General features: G+C 42.2%; 1 protein-coding gene across 1 annotated transcript; it reads left to right on the top strand.

Annotated features, from left to right (window-relative positions):
- Positions 1-599: 599 nt before the first annotated feature.
- ppap2d (phosphatidic acid phosphatase type 2D) lies at positions 600-20372 on the top strand. The gene is made up of 6 exons (XM_072443173.1): positions 600-830; positions 13990-14147; positions 14275-14561; positions 14680-14737; positions 18561-18737; positions 18884-20372. The coding sequence occupies exons 1-6, from the start codon at positions 629-631 to the stop codon at positions 18986-18988; spliced, it is 987 nt and encodes a 328-aa protein (XP_072299274.1). The 5' UTR covers positions 600-628; the 3' UTR covers positions 18989-20372.
- The last annotated feature ends 310 nt before the right edge of the window (positions 20373-20682 follow it).

The raw sequence follows: 20682 nt of genomic DNA, 5'->3' as shown, positions 1-20682 counted from the left end.
GCGTGGACACATCCAGAGTTAGCGCACCAAAACCCCGGTGCAATAAACGCGTTTGCGGCAGGTTAGCGCCAAACACACGCACTTCCTCCGGCGCGTGTTTTACTTTGAAGGTTCAAAGTGTGGAACGTTCACTTCACGAATGGAGGTCATCAGGGACAGAACATGCCGTGGATCTAACGTGCTCCCAGTGAAAGTTTAGGAGGGACGACGCATCAAGCCGCCATAATCTGACAAATAAAGTCTGACGAATAAAGTCTGACAATAAAGTAACACTTGGATACGTCATAAAGCGCCGAAGAAGAAGAGGAAGAAAGTTTGGGAGAGCTAAAACACCACAGAAGAAGAAGAAGAAGAAGAAGAAGAAGAAGAAGAAGAGCTCTGGAAAGTTGTCGGGAGTTTTAATTATCATCCACATCGATTTACAAGAGTTTTCTGGACATTCACTTTTCACTCTGACTCGGAGCGTCTCGGAGCGGGTTCTCTCTGTCAGACTGTGACATGGCTTTGCTGCCCGGGAGACAGCGGGACTAAACTCAGGACTTTTCCCCCCCACACGATCCACGCGCCGCTCGCAGCATCTGCACCGGGGTTTGTCTCGCGGACACAGTCGGGGGACACACGCGCGGACATGCAGAAGTTCACCTCCGGCCGCGACGACACGCTGCCCCGGGACGCGGACCTCCAGCTGCGGCTGGCGGACTGCGGAGCCCCGGGAGAGAGCCGGGAGAACGGGGCTGGGAAGCACTTTGTGAGCCAGCAGCCGGAGCAGAGTCCCCTGTGCACCAAGAGGAGGGTCCTGGTGGGCCTGGATGTCATCTGCCTCTGTGTTGGTGAGAATGATGCACTCTACAACACTAATATCATCTGTAACAACAACTTTACCTATTCATAAGTAGTCTATAAAGTCGTTATTACTATTAAACACACAGTAACAAGCAGTATTATTGGAGACAAGGTTACTCTTACTCTTTGAAATGGTCATAATTACCTTCTTCTAACAAAGCCAGACACAAACAAGCTTCAAAGTGCATTCATTATTACTCTGCAATGTGTACACTACATATTGTATATACAGCAATAGACAAAACTTTATAATCTTTATTAAATTGCCTACCCCAAAGCCTTGATATAACATGTTGTTGTGTGGCCTTGGTAATCTGATTTGCTCTTTTATTGCTAACATGTGGGTGTAAAATGTGTTAGTGGAGTTGTTGTGAAATGCTGGGATATGGATTACCGTGAGGCAGGAAACTGAGGCCACAAGTCTAATTTGTGTGGATAACAAGATAAAGCAAAAACACCACACGACATGACGCACACTAATGTCTTTTACAAAATCACACTCGGACTGTTTTGTGCGCTCAGCCTAAAAGTTGTGGTAAGGAAAAATGCAGTTACATGGGGATTTTAAAAAGTTAGAGGAGCAGCTCAAGATTTCCCAGAAGTCAAAGGGAAAGAGTTCAAAGCAGTTGAAGAACTAAAGCCAAGTTCCCTTGTTGCACGTGGGGCAAGCAGCCGAGCGAGGACGGGTGAGGAGGGGTGAGGAAGGGGAGCTCAGCTGGCAGCCGCAGAGTTGTCCCGGGAATTCATCAGTTTCCATGGCAACCCCCTGAAGTTCCCGGGAGAAGAACGTGGGAATGGGAATAAAAACATGCCCCAGGACTTGTGAGGAAACGCGCACGCCGCTGCAGCACGGCACACAACGTCAAACTGGAATGATTTACAGTGCTCAGCTGGAGAGGAAGGCAGGCCTATCATTTCTGTCAAATTAAGCAGAAAATCTTCACATGGGGATTAAAAACACCAGGAGAGGAATGTGGTGTCCCAATGGCTACTGACAGAAGCTGAGATTTCAAAAAAGCTGCTCTCTATACTAATGCATTTAGGCGTTTTGGAACATAAGAACACATGGAAGAGTTTGAAGGGGCAGAGTTTTTATCATAACAAGGTCTCGAGTGATATGACACAAATGATAAAAGCCCCAGAGTTAAAATCGGAGATGAAGGCAGGTACGAAGAGTTCTGGTAGAATTCATCTTTGGACATGATAACAAAAAGTTTTTTGTCCGCGTGACAAAAGATGACGTCAAATTCAGTCCTTCAAACTGTGGCTGGGCAGTGTGGTGATAAAAAATCAAATCGTGATCTCTCTGTCAGTTTGCCATTTTGGTAAAATCGACGTGATTGATTCAGCGATTTTCTCTTAAAAGTGCAAAATGTGTCTGTAAATTGCACAAAACATAAACAGACCATGAAATGAACCCAAAAACTGCAGAAATATCACTTTTACCAGGCGTTTTTGTCTCTTTTTGAGCTCATTTTTAATCGTTTTAAGTATAGACGAACACTCAATATTCTAATTTAGCATATTTTTTAAAGAACAATCACAATATCATCCATTTATCAATACACCTTCCATGTATCGTGATAAAAATCGAAATTGCAATCTGACCCCAAGAAAATCGTACATTTTTTGTCACGTTGCCCAGCCCTACTTCAAACGGTTGACAGGTAAATATTACATCATCAAATTCTACAACGAAACAATCTTTAGCGACTGCTGCCTAATGCTTTTCCGTTTATTACCCGTTGCTCTCGTGTTTGCATAGTCTGTTCCATATGGTCCCTGCCGTCACCTCACATGACTATTACACCCTTGTTGTTGGAGCGAGAGTGATTCTAATGAGCGCGATGCAAACAGCAAAGAGGCGTAACCCGTCCAAGCAGACTGACAGGTCCTCAGCCGGGTTGGCGGTTAGAGCTCGCGTAAGGGAAAGGGGGCCCCGGTGTAGACAAAACACCTTCATACGCTCTCCCGGCAGGTATGCTATAATTAACACTCGTCACATTGTTCGTGAGGTTTTTGTTTTGCGATTAGGAAGTGGTGCGCTGATGCAGGATCTGTCAGCGCCACGAGGGAAATGGGTTTGTCTGAGCTCGCCACAAAGGCTCTCTGGGCACGCTCTTTGACAAATGTTGCGTGTGACGGCCTTTAGTATCCTTCCTCCTCCGACAACCGCATGGGACGCCGAGTCTGTTTACTATTACGTGACGTCAGATGTTAAACGTGATGAAACCGTTTTTAGATGATCTTTAGTCGTTACTGTCATACTTGCAGGCAGGTCGTTTCAGATGGCATTAAAATGTCCTACTGGACTTAAATATGTCATCAAGTGTAAAATAGCTGTGGACTTTATAAATACAAGTTCAAGGGCCCAGTCACTGAATAAGTGAGGGGTCTCAGGGGTCTCGTTTATAAAGTGCAAGTTTGTGATGTGTAAAAAAACATCAACTTTACTTTACTTTACATGGAAATAAGCGGCTTGATCCAGAAAGTTGCACATCAGAGCTTTTAGAGATGAGAAAGAAGGAGATCTGCGCTCACAGTGATGAGGAATTAGCACGTATGTGGAAGTTTGTGGAAATTTGAGGAAGTTAGAGGAAGTTAGTGTTTTGTCTGTACGTGCACTTTTAGTAAGAATGTTAAGTTTTATAAATGAGACCCGTGGTTAATAATGTTTGCATTTCCCTTTTGGATATCTCTTATAGATTAACCATACACGACATACACACTTCCTGAATAACAGTAAACACCCTCTGCGTGACACAATGGCAGCTCAGAGGAGGCTCTTCTCTGCGACGCAGAACAGAACGTTTTAAGGACTTGTTTGTCCCGTCTGCAGTAAGACAGAAAATCTGTGTCTGCACTGAACTGAACCTGAGCACTTTATTAGTACTGATCGTAAACTTTATTCATTCATTTATGTGTGAGTTATAGCATGTTTATTTTTTGCAGAACACATGCATTTCACCTAAGGGATCAATAAAATCATCTATCTACAATCTATTGTTGGGCGTAGAAGTGGTATCATTCTACAATCTGAGTGAAAGCCATCTTAATTTTCTCAATATGGCTCTAAGATTATTAGTCATAGTAATAGTAGTTTTTATCGTAGTAGAAGCAGTTTAACGAGCTCCTTAATTTGTTGTAGTAGAGCGGGACGACACGTTTCTTTTTCATAATTTTGTTTAATCACAATTTTCCACTCGATTTTAAGACAAAAATGTCTTACAAAATGTACTTCCTGAACACAAACAAGACATACTTTTAATAATTGACATTTAAAACAAAAAATATACACATTTCTTCATCCAGTCAAACTCTACTGTCTCTTCACTGACAAAAGATTGGCTGTAAACCTCTCGAATTAGACATAACTGATTTTCAAACTCAATTAATATTTGATTATTTCACATCTCCTAAGTTGTAGTAATTGTATTAGTATATGATGATGATGCCACTTGTATTATATATGTTGTTTATCAGTTATTAACCCATGGATTACTAACCCCCTCTAACCCCCTGATACAGTGAGATCACAAAACATGTTTTAAAGATTGAAAAAACATCTAATACAGTCAGTCATAATGAGCTCATTATATCAAGACAAGAAGCTACTCCTGATCCACTTTGACTATAATTACATTAGACTTTTAGATTCCTGTTCATTGTCTATCTCTCGTGTCCCCATGACAGCGGCCCTATCAGCCGACAGCCCTGACCTTGGCTCGTCTCATTCTGATGCAGCGTGTCATCACTTACCGGACATGAATCAAGCCCCTTCATTTAGCAAAACCCCCCCTTATCTCTGGCTAATGTCATTTTCCTTTCAAAACGGCATCATCGGATCCTAGACGTTTTGACCCGCGGGCGTAATTCGTCTTGTGAAGAGGGCCCATTCTCTACTGTAGCTGTGGAATTTCCCCCCCAAAGCGCACCCCTTATTATGTTATCAGCGGGAGGAACGTAGTCTCTCAAGTGGTTGACGATATTGACCAAAAATTCAATGATAACAAACAATTCAATGTTCGAAATGTGCAAAAACGTGCCTGGAAATGTCTTGGTAGAAGTTTAAGAAACCACAATAGTGCAGAACAGTCCGATTGTCTTTTTTATTGAATTACATGTTTTGCTGTGCGTGTTTTTTTCCATATACGGTAATTTTCTTATTGTGGGCAAAATACTCGATGATTCTGTTCACAATAACAACACTTTATTTATTATGTTGTAGATAAGTGGTTCTCAATCATCAAACATCAAATACTGCCAAATAAAAGGTTTGGAGTACCACCGGAGCTAAATTGGGTCTATAATAGGACTATTCCAGGTTTAAATTAGGGCTAAACCAGGTCTTTAGTATGAATACATTATTGCCACATAAGTTTTAACTAAGGAAGTGCTCAAGGAAGAACTAAAATGTGAATAAAATGTTGTCTAAATGTCCTCATACCACCAGAGAGTATGTAGAGACTATACATTATCTACCTCTGATCTGAAAAAAATGTGGCTTTGTGTCGAAATTGCATCACAAGTTTAACGCCGTCTAATTGCTAGATTTAAAGGTCTGCCTGGATGATCCCTCCGTTTCCCAATAGCCCGGACTTGTTCCCCATTGTGGCGGTTATATGTTTACAGCGCTGTTCTGACTTGCTGATGGACGGCCCACAAAGACGGATTGTTCAGGTCGGTCTCAGTGTCAGCGAGTTCCGCGTAAACTGCATACCTGAACGTCCCGAGTGTTTGTGTGCGAGAGAGGGAGAGCGTGCAGGCATTCCCTGGTGGGACAGCGATAGGGGACGAGGCAGGAGGAGGAGGATAAGATCACGGGTCCACACAGCCGTCCCAGAGTCAGGAGATGCCGGGTGCTTGTGGTTTGGGCGGTGCGTGCGCGGACAGGCCTCGCTGTAGTCGCACTGTGTTTGGCCCCTTGCACAGGTGGTCTTTAGGCTGTCAGCGCCCCAATAAAGGCAGTTACAGACTGTCTAAGTGAAATGGGGAGATGATTGGGAGCAGTGTTAGGTAAAGGCCCCATTAGCCTATAAAGATTAGGAAGATTATCATGATTTCCTTTGGGGCTTGACTTCCAATTGCTCAATATTCCCTTAAGCAAGATCCACAAACTTATATTTATGTTTTCCCTACGGTCACTGGACTCAGTTATTGCTTTTAAGGGTCAGCTTAAAACCTTTTTATTTAGTCAAGCCTTTGAATTGCTTTTGTTTTACGGACTGATTCGACTGTATATTGTTGTATATGTATCCAATCCAATCCAATCCACTTTATTTATATAGCACGATTTATACAACCAGAGGGTTCCAAAGTGCTTCACAGCAAGGTAAAAGACTACAGAGGCATAAATAGGATAAAAGTAATAAAATAAGATATAAAAACATAATCAAATAGAAAATTAAATCAAACAAACACACTAATGGGGGAAATTTCCCCATGTGGGACAATAAAGGAATATCTTATCTTATCTTATAAAATCAATGTATTGCTCACTGTAAGTTTTTGTGTTTTTATTGTTTTATTCTGTGTTTTGTGAAGCACTTTGTGACTTCTGTCTGTGAAAGGTGCTATACAAATAAAATGTACTTACTTACTTACTTTTGTGCACATGCAATGTCATTTTGCTTTGAACAAAAAAGACAAAGCAGAACATAATTTACAGTACAATGAAAACATGTTTTTATTAGCCTTGACAAGTATTCTTTATAAATGTTTTGTTGTATTTCGATATTGCAGTTGTTCTTGAGACGCATATTTATTGAAGCTGTCTATCACGGTGTAGTCCTGACCACGCCTAGCACGGCATTGGAGAACGGGTCGAATGCAGATTACAAATTTGTATGGAGGACTATGCACTTCTTTGATATTGAAATATCATCTTTTTGAGTATAAAGACAGATTATTTAAAACTGTAAAAGTGTAAAAGTGGTCAATAAATATTTTGTACTCTATCGCGATATTTACTATATCAAGTTTTCGTTCAATAGATGAAACAATATATTTCAAGGCTCAATATTTATTGTGTGTACTTTTTTCTGGCACATGTGGAGACTTTTGTAGTACGTAAAGGTCCTTCTTATAGACACTAAATTACTAAAAGACTAAATGATTTATTTGTTGCAGCTCATGTTTGTTTATGATATTGCACATTTAGATAACTATTTACTGGTATTATCCTAATTTTGTGTATTGTCAATGGCATAAAGTACTTTCAATATAGTTTAGGGCTGCAACTAACAATATTTTTGGTAATCGGTTAGTCTGTGATTATTCTTTTGATTAATCGTTTTGTTGCTTAGAACATGAAATGCCGGTTAAGATCAGCTTTTTACTATATTTGACCGAAATGAAGCTAAATTGAGGACATACTGACTCTTCACCAAAAACACAAAATGTACAGTTAAAAGTAATTCTTGCTTTGTTTGAGTCGTAAAAACTCTTCTCGGCACTTTGCATGTTTTGGAGTCTGTACAGTCCAGACAACGATTATTTCAATACTAAATTAGTTGACGATTATCTGAAATAATCAATTTCTGCCACTGTGATTTTTTTCATTAGAATGATATCGCTCATCTGAATTTGCTATTCTGACAGGCCCAATTAGTATAACATTATAAAGTGCCCGGCTGCAGTTTTGTCATTCTCAATAACATGAGTTGTATTTATTTATGGATCTTTGTGATATATTTTAGATCAATAGATAGAGCTGGATCGCTATTTTTGTTGTTGGTCTCCGCACGTAGGAGCGAGCCAGGACCTGCTGTATCTGCTTAAGAGATCAGGTGTACCTTTGGGGCTCTCCTCCTCTATAGCAGCAGCTTATCTTAGCATCCCCCGCCGGTCCCTACATCACGTCAACTCTACTTCAGGGCCTCAGGTGTTTCAGTTTGACAAGACTGCTCTTAAATTGTGTATTTACATTTGTATATTTGGCAGTTGGCCACTTCTTTGGAAGCTGTTTTGGCAGAGAAAGTTGTCAAGTGACTAAGACGGTGGGAATTTGATGCGTCATAACATGCCGCCGGTGTGTCACTTAACGCAAGTATGTTCTGCCATGTGCGGCTTTGTTGACAAATCACTCAGCACTTTTACTTTACGCGTGTATGTATGTGTATCGCATGTATTTGGATACTTTGCTTCCATACCAAAACCAAACTGCATCGAAACGGCGTCTGTCACATCCTCAGTCGATATGTTCTGCTGACTCTCGCGTCCTTGTTTCCTAATGCACGTCCTTCCCATTTGCATCCATTAGTAGAAGCCCTCCCTGAACAAGCTGCAGCCGGTGCACTCACTGTACTTCCTTTAGCACACCATTAGCAAGAAAACCGGTCAGGGCCTTCATATTGTCTGCGCCGCCTGGAGGAAGTTGGGCGAGTGAGAGCCTGATTGAGGGATCAGGTTGGGGAGTGTGAGAAGTGTTTTGGGAGAAGGGACAGAGAATTTCTAGTTGGGGGGCCAGGGGTCAGACCCTCGGGCGCCTGAGAGATCGGATACACAGCTGTCTGTTTATGTCTTAAGCAAAGACTTGTCGAAGACCGGGCAAAACTTGAGCCGGTAAACAGCTTCAAATGTAATTTTAATGAGGCAGCTGCGATCGTCTACTCGATGACGGTTCCATAAGTGCCCTGGGTGCTCCGTAGGTATTAGTCGTAATGAGTCTATTAAGATGTATGCAGCTCTGTAATCCCCTATGCTCATTAGATAGAATGGTTCTTCCTATCAGTTCATCCTCTTCTCTCCACACAGCCCATAGCCCTGCCTTCTGTGTTTTGTCAAAGCTAATGACTCGTCCTCTTCCCATAACGGGACGTCCCCCCTTGGCTTTGTCTCATTGTTTCCCATTATCTGAAACATCTTTTTTTTAAAATAATTTGTCATGTTTCACCTGCCGGATATTTCCTACCTTTCATCATCCAAAAAGCTTCCCTGATGTTGTTCCAGTCTTCTGACAAAAAACACTAAAACAGCCCTGAAGCTTCTGAAAACTCCTTACACACACTTTAGTTCCATGCTAAATTCCTCTGTGCAACCACAAGCCTTTTGTCGGTCTCACATTGCAGACTGGCAGCCCTCACCTCCCTGCCTACACCTTTCCGCCGCGAAACCACCTCAGAGATCCTCCTCAAGTGTGCTACGTGTCAGAACGGCGGGCGCTTTTGTGTTTCCTCAGCAATCAGACCGGCACCACTCCAGTCAGGCCTTGAACTCCAGGAAGCAGGTCAGCGAAGTGTGGAGGGAACAGACCCAGCTGTGGGGCAACGTGTCTCCAAGTTCTGGCCCGTGGCAACAGAAACAATGCTTGGGGGCAAGGCAGAAGTCTCCCGGTATGTCCTGATGGAGAGTCAAGCAAAGTATTGATTTTCTACATAAGGATATTCAAGGAGTGAATAAATATTAATGCGCTGCAAGATTTAAAGGCTGTGCGTTTGGGGAATACCGCAAAGTATGTTTTTTTCCCAATGCTTAGATCTAAATAGATCAAGCAGTTATTGACTGAATTACAAGTATGTTAAGTTATAATCCGTGTTTAATAAAAAGATACATAGACAGACAGAAAACTACTGGTTTTAGATTGCAACTTATAACTTTGCTCAATGAACTAGTGTTAGTTGTTTTGTATGTTATGGTTTTACATTATAAATAATAGAAAAAAGAATACTGTTCAGTTTACATACTAATGAGAACAGTACTCACTCCGTGGTATATATAGTGAAGGAGAAATGTTTAAATGGAGTCTTATAGCAGATGGGGAAGATAGCACTTGGGTTGTTGTGGTTTGTTTTGACTTGGCGTCTTTGTTCTTTGGTGATTAAGCTCTTCCATCCGCCATCAGGGCAGACTAAACAAACCTTGAAGATGGTATATAAGCAGGTACAAAAAAAAAGCGGAGCAAAAAGGGGGCACGGTAAATACTCCCTATCTTGTTACTACCTAGACTAGCCCACCAAGGAAGAGTGGGAAATGCTATATCTCGTAACTCTTGGCCTGCCACTTAATGGTGTTTTGACAGTTTATGTCTTGCCAATCATAATCACAGCCTATGCGTCAGTGACAATTGTAAAGTTTACTGCTTTTCCATTTCATTCTTGGACCTAACACACAAACAAATAATACCGTTGCTGTTTTAAATGTTTTCATCTAAAAACTATGAAAAAATGAGGTCAAGTTTTGCTCATAAAGACATCACTGCACACATAAGTGCACTAGTCCGCCCAGCCCAACTGGAAAAATGCTGTTTACGGGGCATGTAACGTCGGCTGTCACGCTTCCATGTTGTAATGCTGTTACCAGGGATTACCACGGTTTTCTGAGATTCACATTACAACACTTTACGGCCAAGTTCTCTGGCTTATTAATTTCTTTTTGCAATGATGTCTTGAAGGCGAATTAGGCGAGTTGGGAAACATTGGCACATGCTGGCTGGTGAGGCCCGGGAGAGGGGTCGGGTTAGTGGCGGACCACCCCAGAAGGAACAGGATCAAGTGTTCAAGTGCTCAGACCCGAGCATGAGCTGTGGGCCACATAGACCTCTGTTGACGGGCCGCTAATTGTTTGTCCTCTCCATGTGTTAAAGCAGAACCAGGCCGCTACAGTCGGGACATTATCGACCGCAATGATGCTGATTACAGATAGCTTCAGACTTGTGGTGGACAATTCACACGCTCTTTCCCTACAGTTAGATCTGTGATAATGAGAAGGCCCCATGTTTGCCTCTAAAACCACTTGATTACATGTGGTTTCCAGGATGGAGCGTGGTTCACCAAGTTGTTTTTTTTCAGGCGTTAGTGGGCTATCTGTGGTTTGTTTGGTTGTCTTTTAAGCCCGTGTGGTTGTGGCTCAGGGTTTGTTTGCATCTGCGTGCGGTTGTCGTATATATGTGACTCTGTCAGGCATCTATGTGTTGCATGGTTGAAGGCGAGGTTATGTTTACAGAGTGGCTCCCAAAAGAGTCCACATCTCTGACCCTCGCATTCCTGGAGCACAACTAATCACCTCCGTGTGCCGCTCGTCGACGACAAACCTCTTTCCGCAGTTGTGTTTCCCCAGATTTTTCTCTCACCCCTTTCTCTCTCCGCTCCATCGTTTCCTCTCTTCTACTTCCCAATCCACTGGACTATGCACTTTGGCCTACATTAGCCTGATGGTGTATTGATCTGCTATAATATGACCTTAAACCATTGAACAACTCCAGTCTGCCGGGCCTATTGTAATTTTTATTTCTCTTAGTGAGCTCATTCTGGGCTGTGGTCATAGATGTGTAAATTAGAACCAGAACAGTTTCGCACTCCTCCCTCCTCCCCTGTTTTTGCCCCGGCTTCTTTCACTCCATCTCCTTTCACAATTTGAAAAAGCATTCCTGCGTTGAGTGTGGGTGCGTTGCAGAGTGCCAGAGCTGGTCCCCTCTAAGGCCTCCCCTGGCATGGCCCTCCTTTGACAATATCTTGGCCAGGTGCAGCCTCGCAGCTGCCTGACAGATGAGGAGGCTGTGCCTCTAGTTTCTGGGACCTTGTTGTGAAAACCGTTTGAATGTTGTTGTGAACGGTACAAGTTACAGCAAGATGTGTGCTAAGTTTACTACAGCATTGTAGCCAAGAAACTGTTCCTGGAGAATGAAAATGAAAGTTGAAAGTATTTACTTTTGAGGGAGTTGCAAGTTACTACAAGATATTACAACATGTTACAAATATGATTGATGACATTACAATGTAAGAATGCAGCCACAACAACATAATGAAATCTGATCCATTTTAAATGTTTAAATACAACAAGGTTTGCAGACTTGTGAAGGAGGCTGCACATGAAGTACATGGATAAATAATTATATCACAGACAAAGGAATACTTGATCTTAAGAATACTCAAAAGGCATTCCTTTTTATGTTTGATCTACTTTATGTGTGGGAACTACTTCCGTCTGACTTCAGATACATTAGCACTGCCAGCTGAGCTGTTTACCTCACTGCTCTGTCTGAGCTCCATTAGACGGATGTTTGCAACCTCTGAAACTGATCTGCCTGCAACCGCAGAGCTGCCATTAATGTGGAATCACTTTATGACTTCCTGGTCAATACCTACAAATTGATTATTGTCAGAGGGCCGGCCTGGAGGCAAAATGTACTCAATGAAAACGGGGAAAACCACCAAAAAGTACACAATTAGCTGATCTATTTGTCATAGGGCTTGTACAATCACTATCCAACTAAGAAAATAATCTTCAATTGTCATTGTCAAGTCAATTGCATTCATTTTTGTCATAATTCAAGTAGTATTATATCAACAGTTATGTTGGCCTTAAATATATTCATCTTGGATACTAAACGTTATTTAAAATGTCTACTAGTCGTTTGTATATTTTAAATATATGGATGAAAATATGGAGATGAACCACATATGAACCGCACCATATCTATGTAGGTCTCCAACACGGCACCAAACACAGATAAAGGGATTACGAGATATAGAGATATGGAGATCCTTCTAGTTCTTAGAAAAATGCCATATTATTTCATCACACAACTTCACATGTAGGGAGAAAGGTTTGAATGTTTTTGTGTTACTCATTCTCATTTATCTCCTTACCCACCTACGCTTGCTTGACCAGTCCTCGTGGTCAGTCCTCCTTGTCTGCTCCTGGTTTCTGCCGGCGTCGCAACCTTTCACCGTCTCTCCTGCAACGTGCTTCCCTCTCGCCCGCCCTCCCAACATTTCCTCACTCTCCTGTCAATGGAAGTAGTCCTGGCCTTTTATCTGTGTTTCGTCTTTAAAGCAGGGCAGGGTGACTTCAAATACAAAAGTCGTGTGGGGCGCAGCTTCAAACTGTCCCTATTGCAACTGGTAGACCTTGGTCTTTGGCACAGAAATGTACAAAAGTAGTCAAACGCTCGCTGCTGTTGGGGCTATGTAGTTCAGCGTTTTGCACGTCATGTTTGAATAGTGTGCATTGTGTGTTTTGGCTTGGGTTTTTTTCTCGCAGCATGTATCTTGCAGCGCACATATCTGTCACGTAGTTGGAGCAATTCCCTGGCTGGGACAGTGTGTCGTCCTGGGAGTGTTCCAGCCAACCAGCAGCAGGCCGGAGGTTACAGAGAGAGAGAGGAGGTTAATGATTAGTTGCTCTGGTTGCATTCCACAGGGTGACAAGGGGACATGGGATTGGGAACAGAAAAAAATGGAACATGTTGTCAATGTCCAACAACAAAAACAATGTCTTTTGCCTGTGTTAGGGTTTACTTTAGAAAACCAGGAGCATTTTGGGGGGACAGCAAGTTCTGTGGAATGGTTTAGATCTTGAACCCCTAGCACAGCGCTTTATGTTATTTTGTGTTTAATTAGTGACTAACTAGTGAGCTGGTATCTAGGGCGAAAAGGAAAAAGGAAGTGAAGTGAAGTTTGAATTGAAATGTCGTATTTGAGGTTTAAGCAAAAGGGCTGACAAATGAGCAACAAAAGTGCAGAAATATCACATTATACCTTTAATTGTAATATTATAACATTAGTTTGTTCCATTTTAATTTCTAATCATTTAATTTGGCAGCATTTTGAGATTTTCATCAACCACATTCACAATATTATCACTTATTCAATGTATTACACAGCTATACCCACATTTATGCCTCAAAAATAAAGTTAAAATTAGAATCTTTCCCTTTAAACACACAAACAATTAAGTCAGTCAAGCAAAGAGAGGCAAATCAGGTTGCTGTCCCATGCATAATCATAAACTATTCAAAATAAAACTTTATTCTTGGACGTACTTTACATACGTGGTGCATTGCCCGCTGCACTTCTCACTGCGGGTTCAGGACCACTGAACCGAACGTGATGAATGTAACCGATACTTTCTGCAATAACTTCTCCTCCTTCACCTTCTTAATTGTCCCCATTGTCCATATGTCCGTCCTGGTCAGTCTTCCTTCAGTTAAATCAGATATGTGAGGAATGCCTGATCCCCGGGGAACCTAGACATACCGACTGGCACTCATTAAATGCCCCCTGTTCACGTTTCATCTCGGGCCAACGCTCCAGCGGGACAGAAGAAGACCTCCTTTATGCCCCACCACCATCACCTCATTTTTCTTTTCTTTTTTTGCATGCTTCAAAGGCTTTTAAAATTGATCAAACCATCTTTTGTTTTCAGCCTCCATCCCATTCTTCGCGTGTGAGCTGAAAGCAGTGACTCCGTACAGACGCGGGTTCTTCTGCGGAGACGCGAGCATCACCTACCCGTACGTGGAGAGGGAGGCGATCCCAGACGGCCTGCTGATCGCTGGTGGCATCGCGATCACAGGCATCACAGTAAGTAACGTTCATTTTTATAGCGCTATAAAAAAAAATTGATATTTTATAAGTGGAAATGACAGATGTTTCCTTTTACGAGAAGCAGGTTTTACAATAACTGCTGGTGTTTTATCCTGCTTTTCAGATAGCACTGGGCGAGTGTTTTAGAGTCAAGTTCAGAGGCGTGCACTCGCGGGCCTTTGTTCGAAACCGCTATGTGTCGTGTTTATATAAGGAGCTGGGGAGCTTCCTGTTTGGCTGTTGCATCGGTCAGTCCCTCACCAACATGGCCAAGCTGAGCGTAGGGAGACTACGACCGAACTTTCTGTCCGTGTGCAACATCACCTACTCGTCCATAAACTGCGCTCCCGGCACCTACATACTTGTGGCCCCCTGTCGGCAGAGCAACGCCAAGCTGGTGGAGGAGGCCAGGTCAGTCTTTATACTGAATATTTAATAAACGGTTCATTTATTTAGGGCGGGTTTTACAGCAGCCTGACTAATGCTGTTAATACTGTTAATAACTAACTCATTGTGTTTTCTCTTACAGGAAGTCATTCTTTTCGGGGCATGCCTCGTTTGCCATGTACACCATGATGTATCTAGCAGTAAGTATTCTCCAGGACCACTCAAAGAGAACGGAGCCCTCATTTTGTATTAACACTGTTATGTAGTGCCCAGTCTGGACCAATAATCTTCTTGCTCAGAATGAAATGGACCAGAATCCCGTAAAGCATGTTAAAGGGGCACTATGGAACTTTCTGGTGGGGGGTACAGTACACCACTGCTTATCTTTGTGTGTATATTCCGCAGTATACCATAAAAGTTATCAGTCCCCATGGAGACGGGCAGGTGACAGCACCAGGCCAAGGTCAGATCTGTGGAGAGGCGACCCCGCTCACAGTATGAATACATGTTTTAGCATTTAAAACAACTGGAACATTCGAGGCAAAGAAATTCACTCTGTGCATAAGCTTTGAGGCGACCTAAAGGCAAAGTAATTTCCACTGCTCGTCTGGGTACTTAAGAAGTCACAGTGTCTCTAAGTAAGAAATCAACTGCAGGAGAGAGTCTCTTTGATACTCATTTGCAGAAGGTCTTGGAGGCCTCTTGAAAAGCCTGACGTGGTCGAGACTGTAGCAACATGCAACAGCTGAACGACGGTAGGAGGAGCAGCCGTTAGGGCGCTTCGAACGCTTTGCACGGATTGAATAAGATCTCCATGGAGAAGAGCAGGTGACAGCCCCCCCCCCCCCACACACACACACACACACACAAAGTTATGTCGTGCACCTTTAAACAAGTTACTAATTAAAGCTCTATGCAAATGTGGTCACATTTTAACATTTGCAAGAAAACACATACTTCCTTTTTATTCAGGACAGCACAGGACCCTTGAGGCCCGGGACGGCCTGTGTAATGATTAACCAGATAAGCTAATTACACATGCACAAACACACTGACAAAAATATGCGCCGTTAAAGACTTTCACACGTCCCTGATCGAGAAGGAGGAGAACTTTGAGAGCAGACTCTTTAAAGACTCTTTTTTTCTACTTTTGAGCTAAAAAGAAGCAACACAGAAAGACAGAGACGAGGGAGTTAAAGAATGGAGAATGTTTTCCACTGGGAACATGAATAGTTGAAGAGACTGGGCAGACAGAGGAGGCCTTGTTGTGGATCTCATTTAGCACAGAGAGAGAGAGAGAGAGAGGGAGGGTGGGGGGTGCCTGCTGAGAGATCGACAGACTTCTTTCAGCGTGAGACAACCCTCCTTCCCCCCTCTGTCCCCCCAAGAACTCTTCATCTCTCCTCTTTTGCTCCGGGTCGGCACTGCCCAGTAATCATCGCGGCATTGTGCGCCAGAAATGACAGTTAGAGGGAGACAAAAGCACATTATTATCCAGATAATGTCCACATTCCTCTCGCTCTCGTTCTGGGGTCCGCACGCTGATTGAAATGGAGGATGTGAGCAGAATTTGAAGTAACACTACGGACCAAATATTATGTTAATGGTGAAAGAGAGATGCCAAAATAGAGACTGCTGCCAATGAAATCTGCTGCATTGAAAGTGGAAAAAGAATAAAGGCATAAATTTAAAAGTACATTTTAAATTTTGGTATGAACAGGGCTATTGTGTGATGTGCTAATTGCCATACTGCCCATCTGTTACCAGTGGGTTTGAGCAATAAATTCATTGTAAACCTTTGAATGCCACTAGATTCTGGAGGCTTTGTGGTAGCCAAGGTTTTGTCAAACTTTGGGGCATAGTTTTTTGGGGGTTTTATTTAGTGCAATTTTTCAAGGAAGCAACAGATTGAGGGTGTTGTTGTTCCAAATAGTAAGTAGTGCTGACACAACACTTTGAACAAACTTGATTTCGACACTTATCAACCCAGAAATACAGGGCGGTCTTCTGCTAGTTCTAACATAGCTCAAGACCGTTCTAATGCTGCTGCTCCAGTTGTTTTGCGACATGTACATTCGCACTGGAATTCCTACGTTGGGAACTCTGGTAACATTTCAGAATCCCGAGTTATATCCAACAGTCAAGATATTGATAGTACTTGTGTTATTTTCCCTTTAGCTGTTCTGTACTGTCCACTCTCTGTGTGTGAACCTGCTCCTGCTTTTTCATTTTTATTTTTATTTTTTTCTATTTATTTATTTCTTCTCTCTATTCCCTATTAAGAATATGATTGGTTCTATACATAGGAGTTTTGTTTATAAGAGTTTTTTCCTGTTATCTGTTCCTTTCTTCTGTATCTACTTGCGTTACAACACCAAAATTTCCCCATGTGTGGACAAATAAAGGCATATCTTATCTTAATTGACAACGACAAAAAAACAGAAAGCAGAAATTCACTCTCAAACGTTGATTTATGCTTGACAAATGTAATAGCACTGCTCGGGTTAGTAAATGTACTTAATTGGGTCGACCTTTTAGCTGATTTGAACCTCTTCCTGGTTTGTCGTGACTGTAAATAAACTGTAATATACTCAGAAATGAATAGACTGGAAAACTGGAACGCAGCATAAAACTATATATCAATACCTGCTCCAATTGTTATGTAGTTTAGATCCTAGATTTTGTATCAATTAGTATCTGGGTATACGTTTTTTGACAACCCTAATAGATAGTAAAGAAATTCAAGGCGTGGACAATATTTGGGCGACAAAATCCAAGGCACAAAATTCCCAAACAGTCTGGAGAAACACAAAGAGCTCGTTGTCAGCGACAGGTTTTGTCTCTACATCCGACACCACGTCTCTGCACTGCCCCAGCGCCAGCACACACTGTTGCATGCAAGTCGTTCAACCGCCTGTAGTGTGTAGCCTGGAGCAGTTAGCATGTCAGACTTGTAAGCACACGCCACCCGGACTGTGGCCAGCTGCTTTGGTTTAATGCAGAAAGAGTGACACCTGCTCACTAAAGGTACAGCGCGTTGTAGGAATGTGGGCCACGCCGTCCCCCGAGACTGACCGCCCCAAAGCCCCTGGCCACCTCATAAAATTCCCCCGCATCAACTCTCGACCTTCTTTTACAGCGCCACAGTCACAAGAGCACAATGCTGATGCAGGAGCCAGGGATGGACAAAGGGAGGAAATGGACTAAACATAGCATTAATGAAGTCACGCCAAGTTATTTTCCAACGAAAGCAGAAGTACGAGCACAGGACAAAGGATCTGTTCTGAGGTCGAATATACATGAGAAAAATATAATGTATACGTGTTACACAGAGAAGGTGCAATATAATAACTTTTAACTCTATATACTATAATAGTTTACTGCCACTGAAATATACTACGGTGACTTTTAGTATTGCAAGGTTCACATAATCATTTATATTATTTATGACTAGCCAATTGCCTTTTCCTCATTATATTTTTGCTTGTTTTTGAAGACATCTTAATGGTACTTAAACAGACTTTATTCTTGTAAATTTGTAAATCATTTTAGATAAGGTGTTTTGTAAAAGTCGCAGTGCTGTCTGCATTTAATATATATAAAGTACTGCAAACCCAGAAGAGAACGCTGTGAGCGTCGTTGGGATTTACTGAGCGTGGGTCCAGCCTTCATTTCGCCGTCTAAAAAAGTTCTAAAGCTGTGGCCAACAATTCACACATGTAATTACTATCAATATGCTAAAGGTGGTGAGAGATCGTTACAATTCACAATAGACTAACTTCAATGTGCATCAAAGTCAACTGGTCAAAGTGGCTGGTTTGATGACAAAAGAAAATATCATTCTGTCAACTGGACAAACGTTTTAAGACAACAGATTAGTCCAGGTTTTTTTTAAAAATAGTGTCCATATTCTAAAAATAACCCTTTTTAGAATATGGACAAAAACCTCAGTAAAAAACCTCAGTAAATGTGCTGTGAATTAATTTTAATTTATCTAATCAAATGTAACTTGTGTGTTTGCAGTTTTATCTACAAGCTCGGTTCTCATGGCGAGGAGCTCGACTGTTGCGGCCGCTGATCCAGTTCCTGTTGCTGATGATCGCCATCTACACCGGTCTGAGCCGCATCTCCGACTACCGGCACCACCCCACGGACGTGCTCACGGGCTTCATCCAGGGAGGCCTCACCGCGTACTGGGTGGTACGTCCCAAAGCACTTGTCTTGTCTAAATTCTTGATAAATACTGCATAACTTGACATTCTTCTAATCTCCATTGGTATAAACAGTGATTGACAGTGACGTGTGGTCCGCGTACAGATCTTCTAAATGTCTGTTTTTGCCTTTAGGCTTTCTACATCTCCTCCATGTTTAAACCGTGCGCTCGTCCAGACCTGTCACCGACCTCCATGTGTCTGGAGAGCCCACTGTCCAGCCAGCAGACTGTCTGTTAGCGCCTCGTCCAAGCCGTATGAAGTTAAAAAAAAACGACAGATGGACTACAGCAAGACAATGAGAGGAAATTCTATGAAAAAAAGAACCGATGCAATCAAATCCAAAACACAAACACAGGGACCTAACTCACATGTGAACCACAGAAGCACCCGACTGCAAGTCTGACCCGTCCAGTGAAATAAACTGCATAGCTCTATTCCAGATTTTTATATGAAAACATCTATTTTTGAGAGGACTTTTAGAAGCTGCTAATGTTGATAGTTTATTTTTGTTTCCTTTGTGATGGAGGTCAGTGTATCCTCGTAAACCCCACTGGTATTTCCTTGTTGTTGGTGAAGACAAGAAGACGACCTTCTTGGCTTTCCTGGAAACAAACCAGTGTCCTGTGACTGTCTGTAATCAGGAAACACATTGTCCAGATTTGTCCAACTCTGGATCAACAAAATTCTGCTCTTTGACGCCATCTTTAATCACTACGACTAAACTTTAACTTGTGTAAAAAGGAATTATTAATGTTGATGTTTATTTTCTTCTACTGTTTTTGTTCTAACCACTTTTCTTTGTGTCAGAGGAGGATGTTTGACTGAATTAGTGACCTTTAACCTTTGCCCTGGACTCCTGTCTCCTGACATGCACCTTGATTTATGCCACTCTGAACAGGGCTCTCTCCTGTGCCTCTTTATTATTAGCACTTGAAAGTACTTAATGCAAACTAATTATAATCAGCAGTGTTCTCGCTGGGCTCAGGTTGAAGGATGGAGGTGGGACAATCCGAGCCGCAGGCGGCGCTCGCCAAAAGTACTTAAAAAAATTAAGAACCACGGGGCTCGCCAGCACGCTGCCCGCACGCCGCCCGCACGCCGCCCGCACGCCACCCGCACGGCGATCTAGATCACCGTGCGGGCGCGCGCGGTTATCTTAATACCTGGCGGTATCTTTTGAGCATGGCGGGGCCCGCCGGAGCATGGCGGGGGCCCGCCTGAGCATGACGGCATCTTATTCTCAGCGAGAACACAGATCATAACATGTATTTTATCACAAGTAAATAATCAGTGTTTGTTAATGGCAAACTTATACACTATGTTTGTATTCTGAATGATAATTATTCAACTGAATGTAAATATCTAATTTTGAAAACCACAAATTCAAAAGTATTAGTTCGTTTGGACAGTTTGTACACCTGCTTATTTTACATTTGTTGATCAGGTACGAAGATTTTTCTCTTTAGTTTATGTTGTAACTACTAGACTGAGCCACAGTTATTATCAGAAAGCTATATTTTTTGTGTTCGTAGTTATTATTGTATGTCGTCTGTGAACGCCTCTATGGCACAAATAACCACTGTACTCAAAAAACCAAACCAATAAATGAATGTTGAATATTTGTAAATGGCAATTTTTGCATTGTAAGGAAGGTCATTGTCAGTTTATCTGCAGCACTTTTAGTTATATCACAGTAATAGCATGGTAATAACCAGGTAACTAAAAGCAGTAACTCATAAAAATCTGTTACTCTACATTATTTCACAGTAATAATGAGTTAGGATTAATAGCTAATTAATGCTAACTCAGTATTGAAAGCCCTTATCTCGCACCAACTACATTTCCCAAGTTGAACTGCAACAAGGGACGTCAAAAAAAACAAGTAAAAGTAAAGTTATAAACCATTTACAAAACACTCTCACAGAAACATA

Source organism: Eucyclogobius newberryi, unplaced genomic scaffold (genome assembly GCF_026437365.1).
Source record: "Eucyclogobius newberryi isolate DKJ021-1_F unplaced genomic scaffold, fEucNew1.0.hap1 SCAF_13, whole genome shotgun sequence".
NCBI lineage: Eukaryota > Metazoa > Chordata > Actinopteri > Gobiiformes > Gobiidae > Eucyclogobius > Eucyclogobius newberryi.
This window is presented reverse-complemented; position numbering and strand designations above follow the sequence as displayed.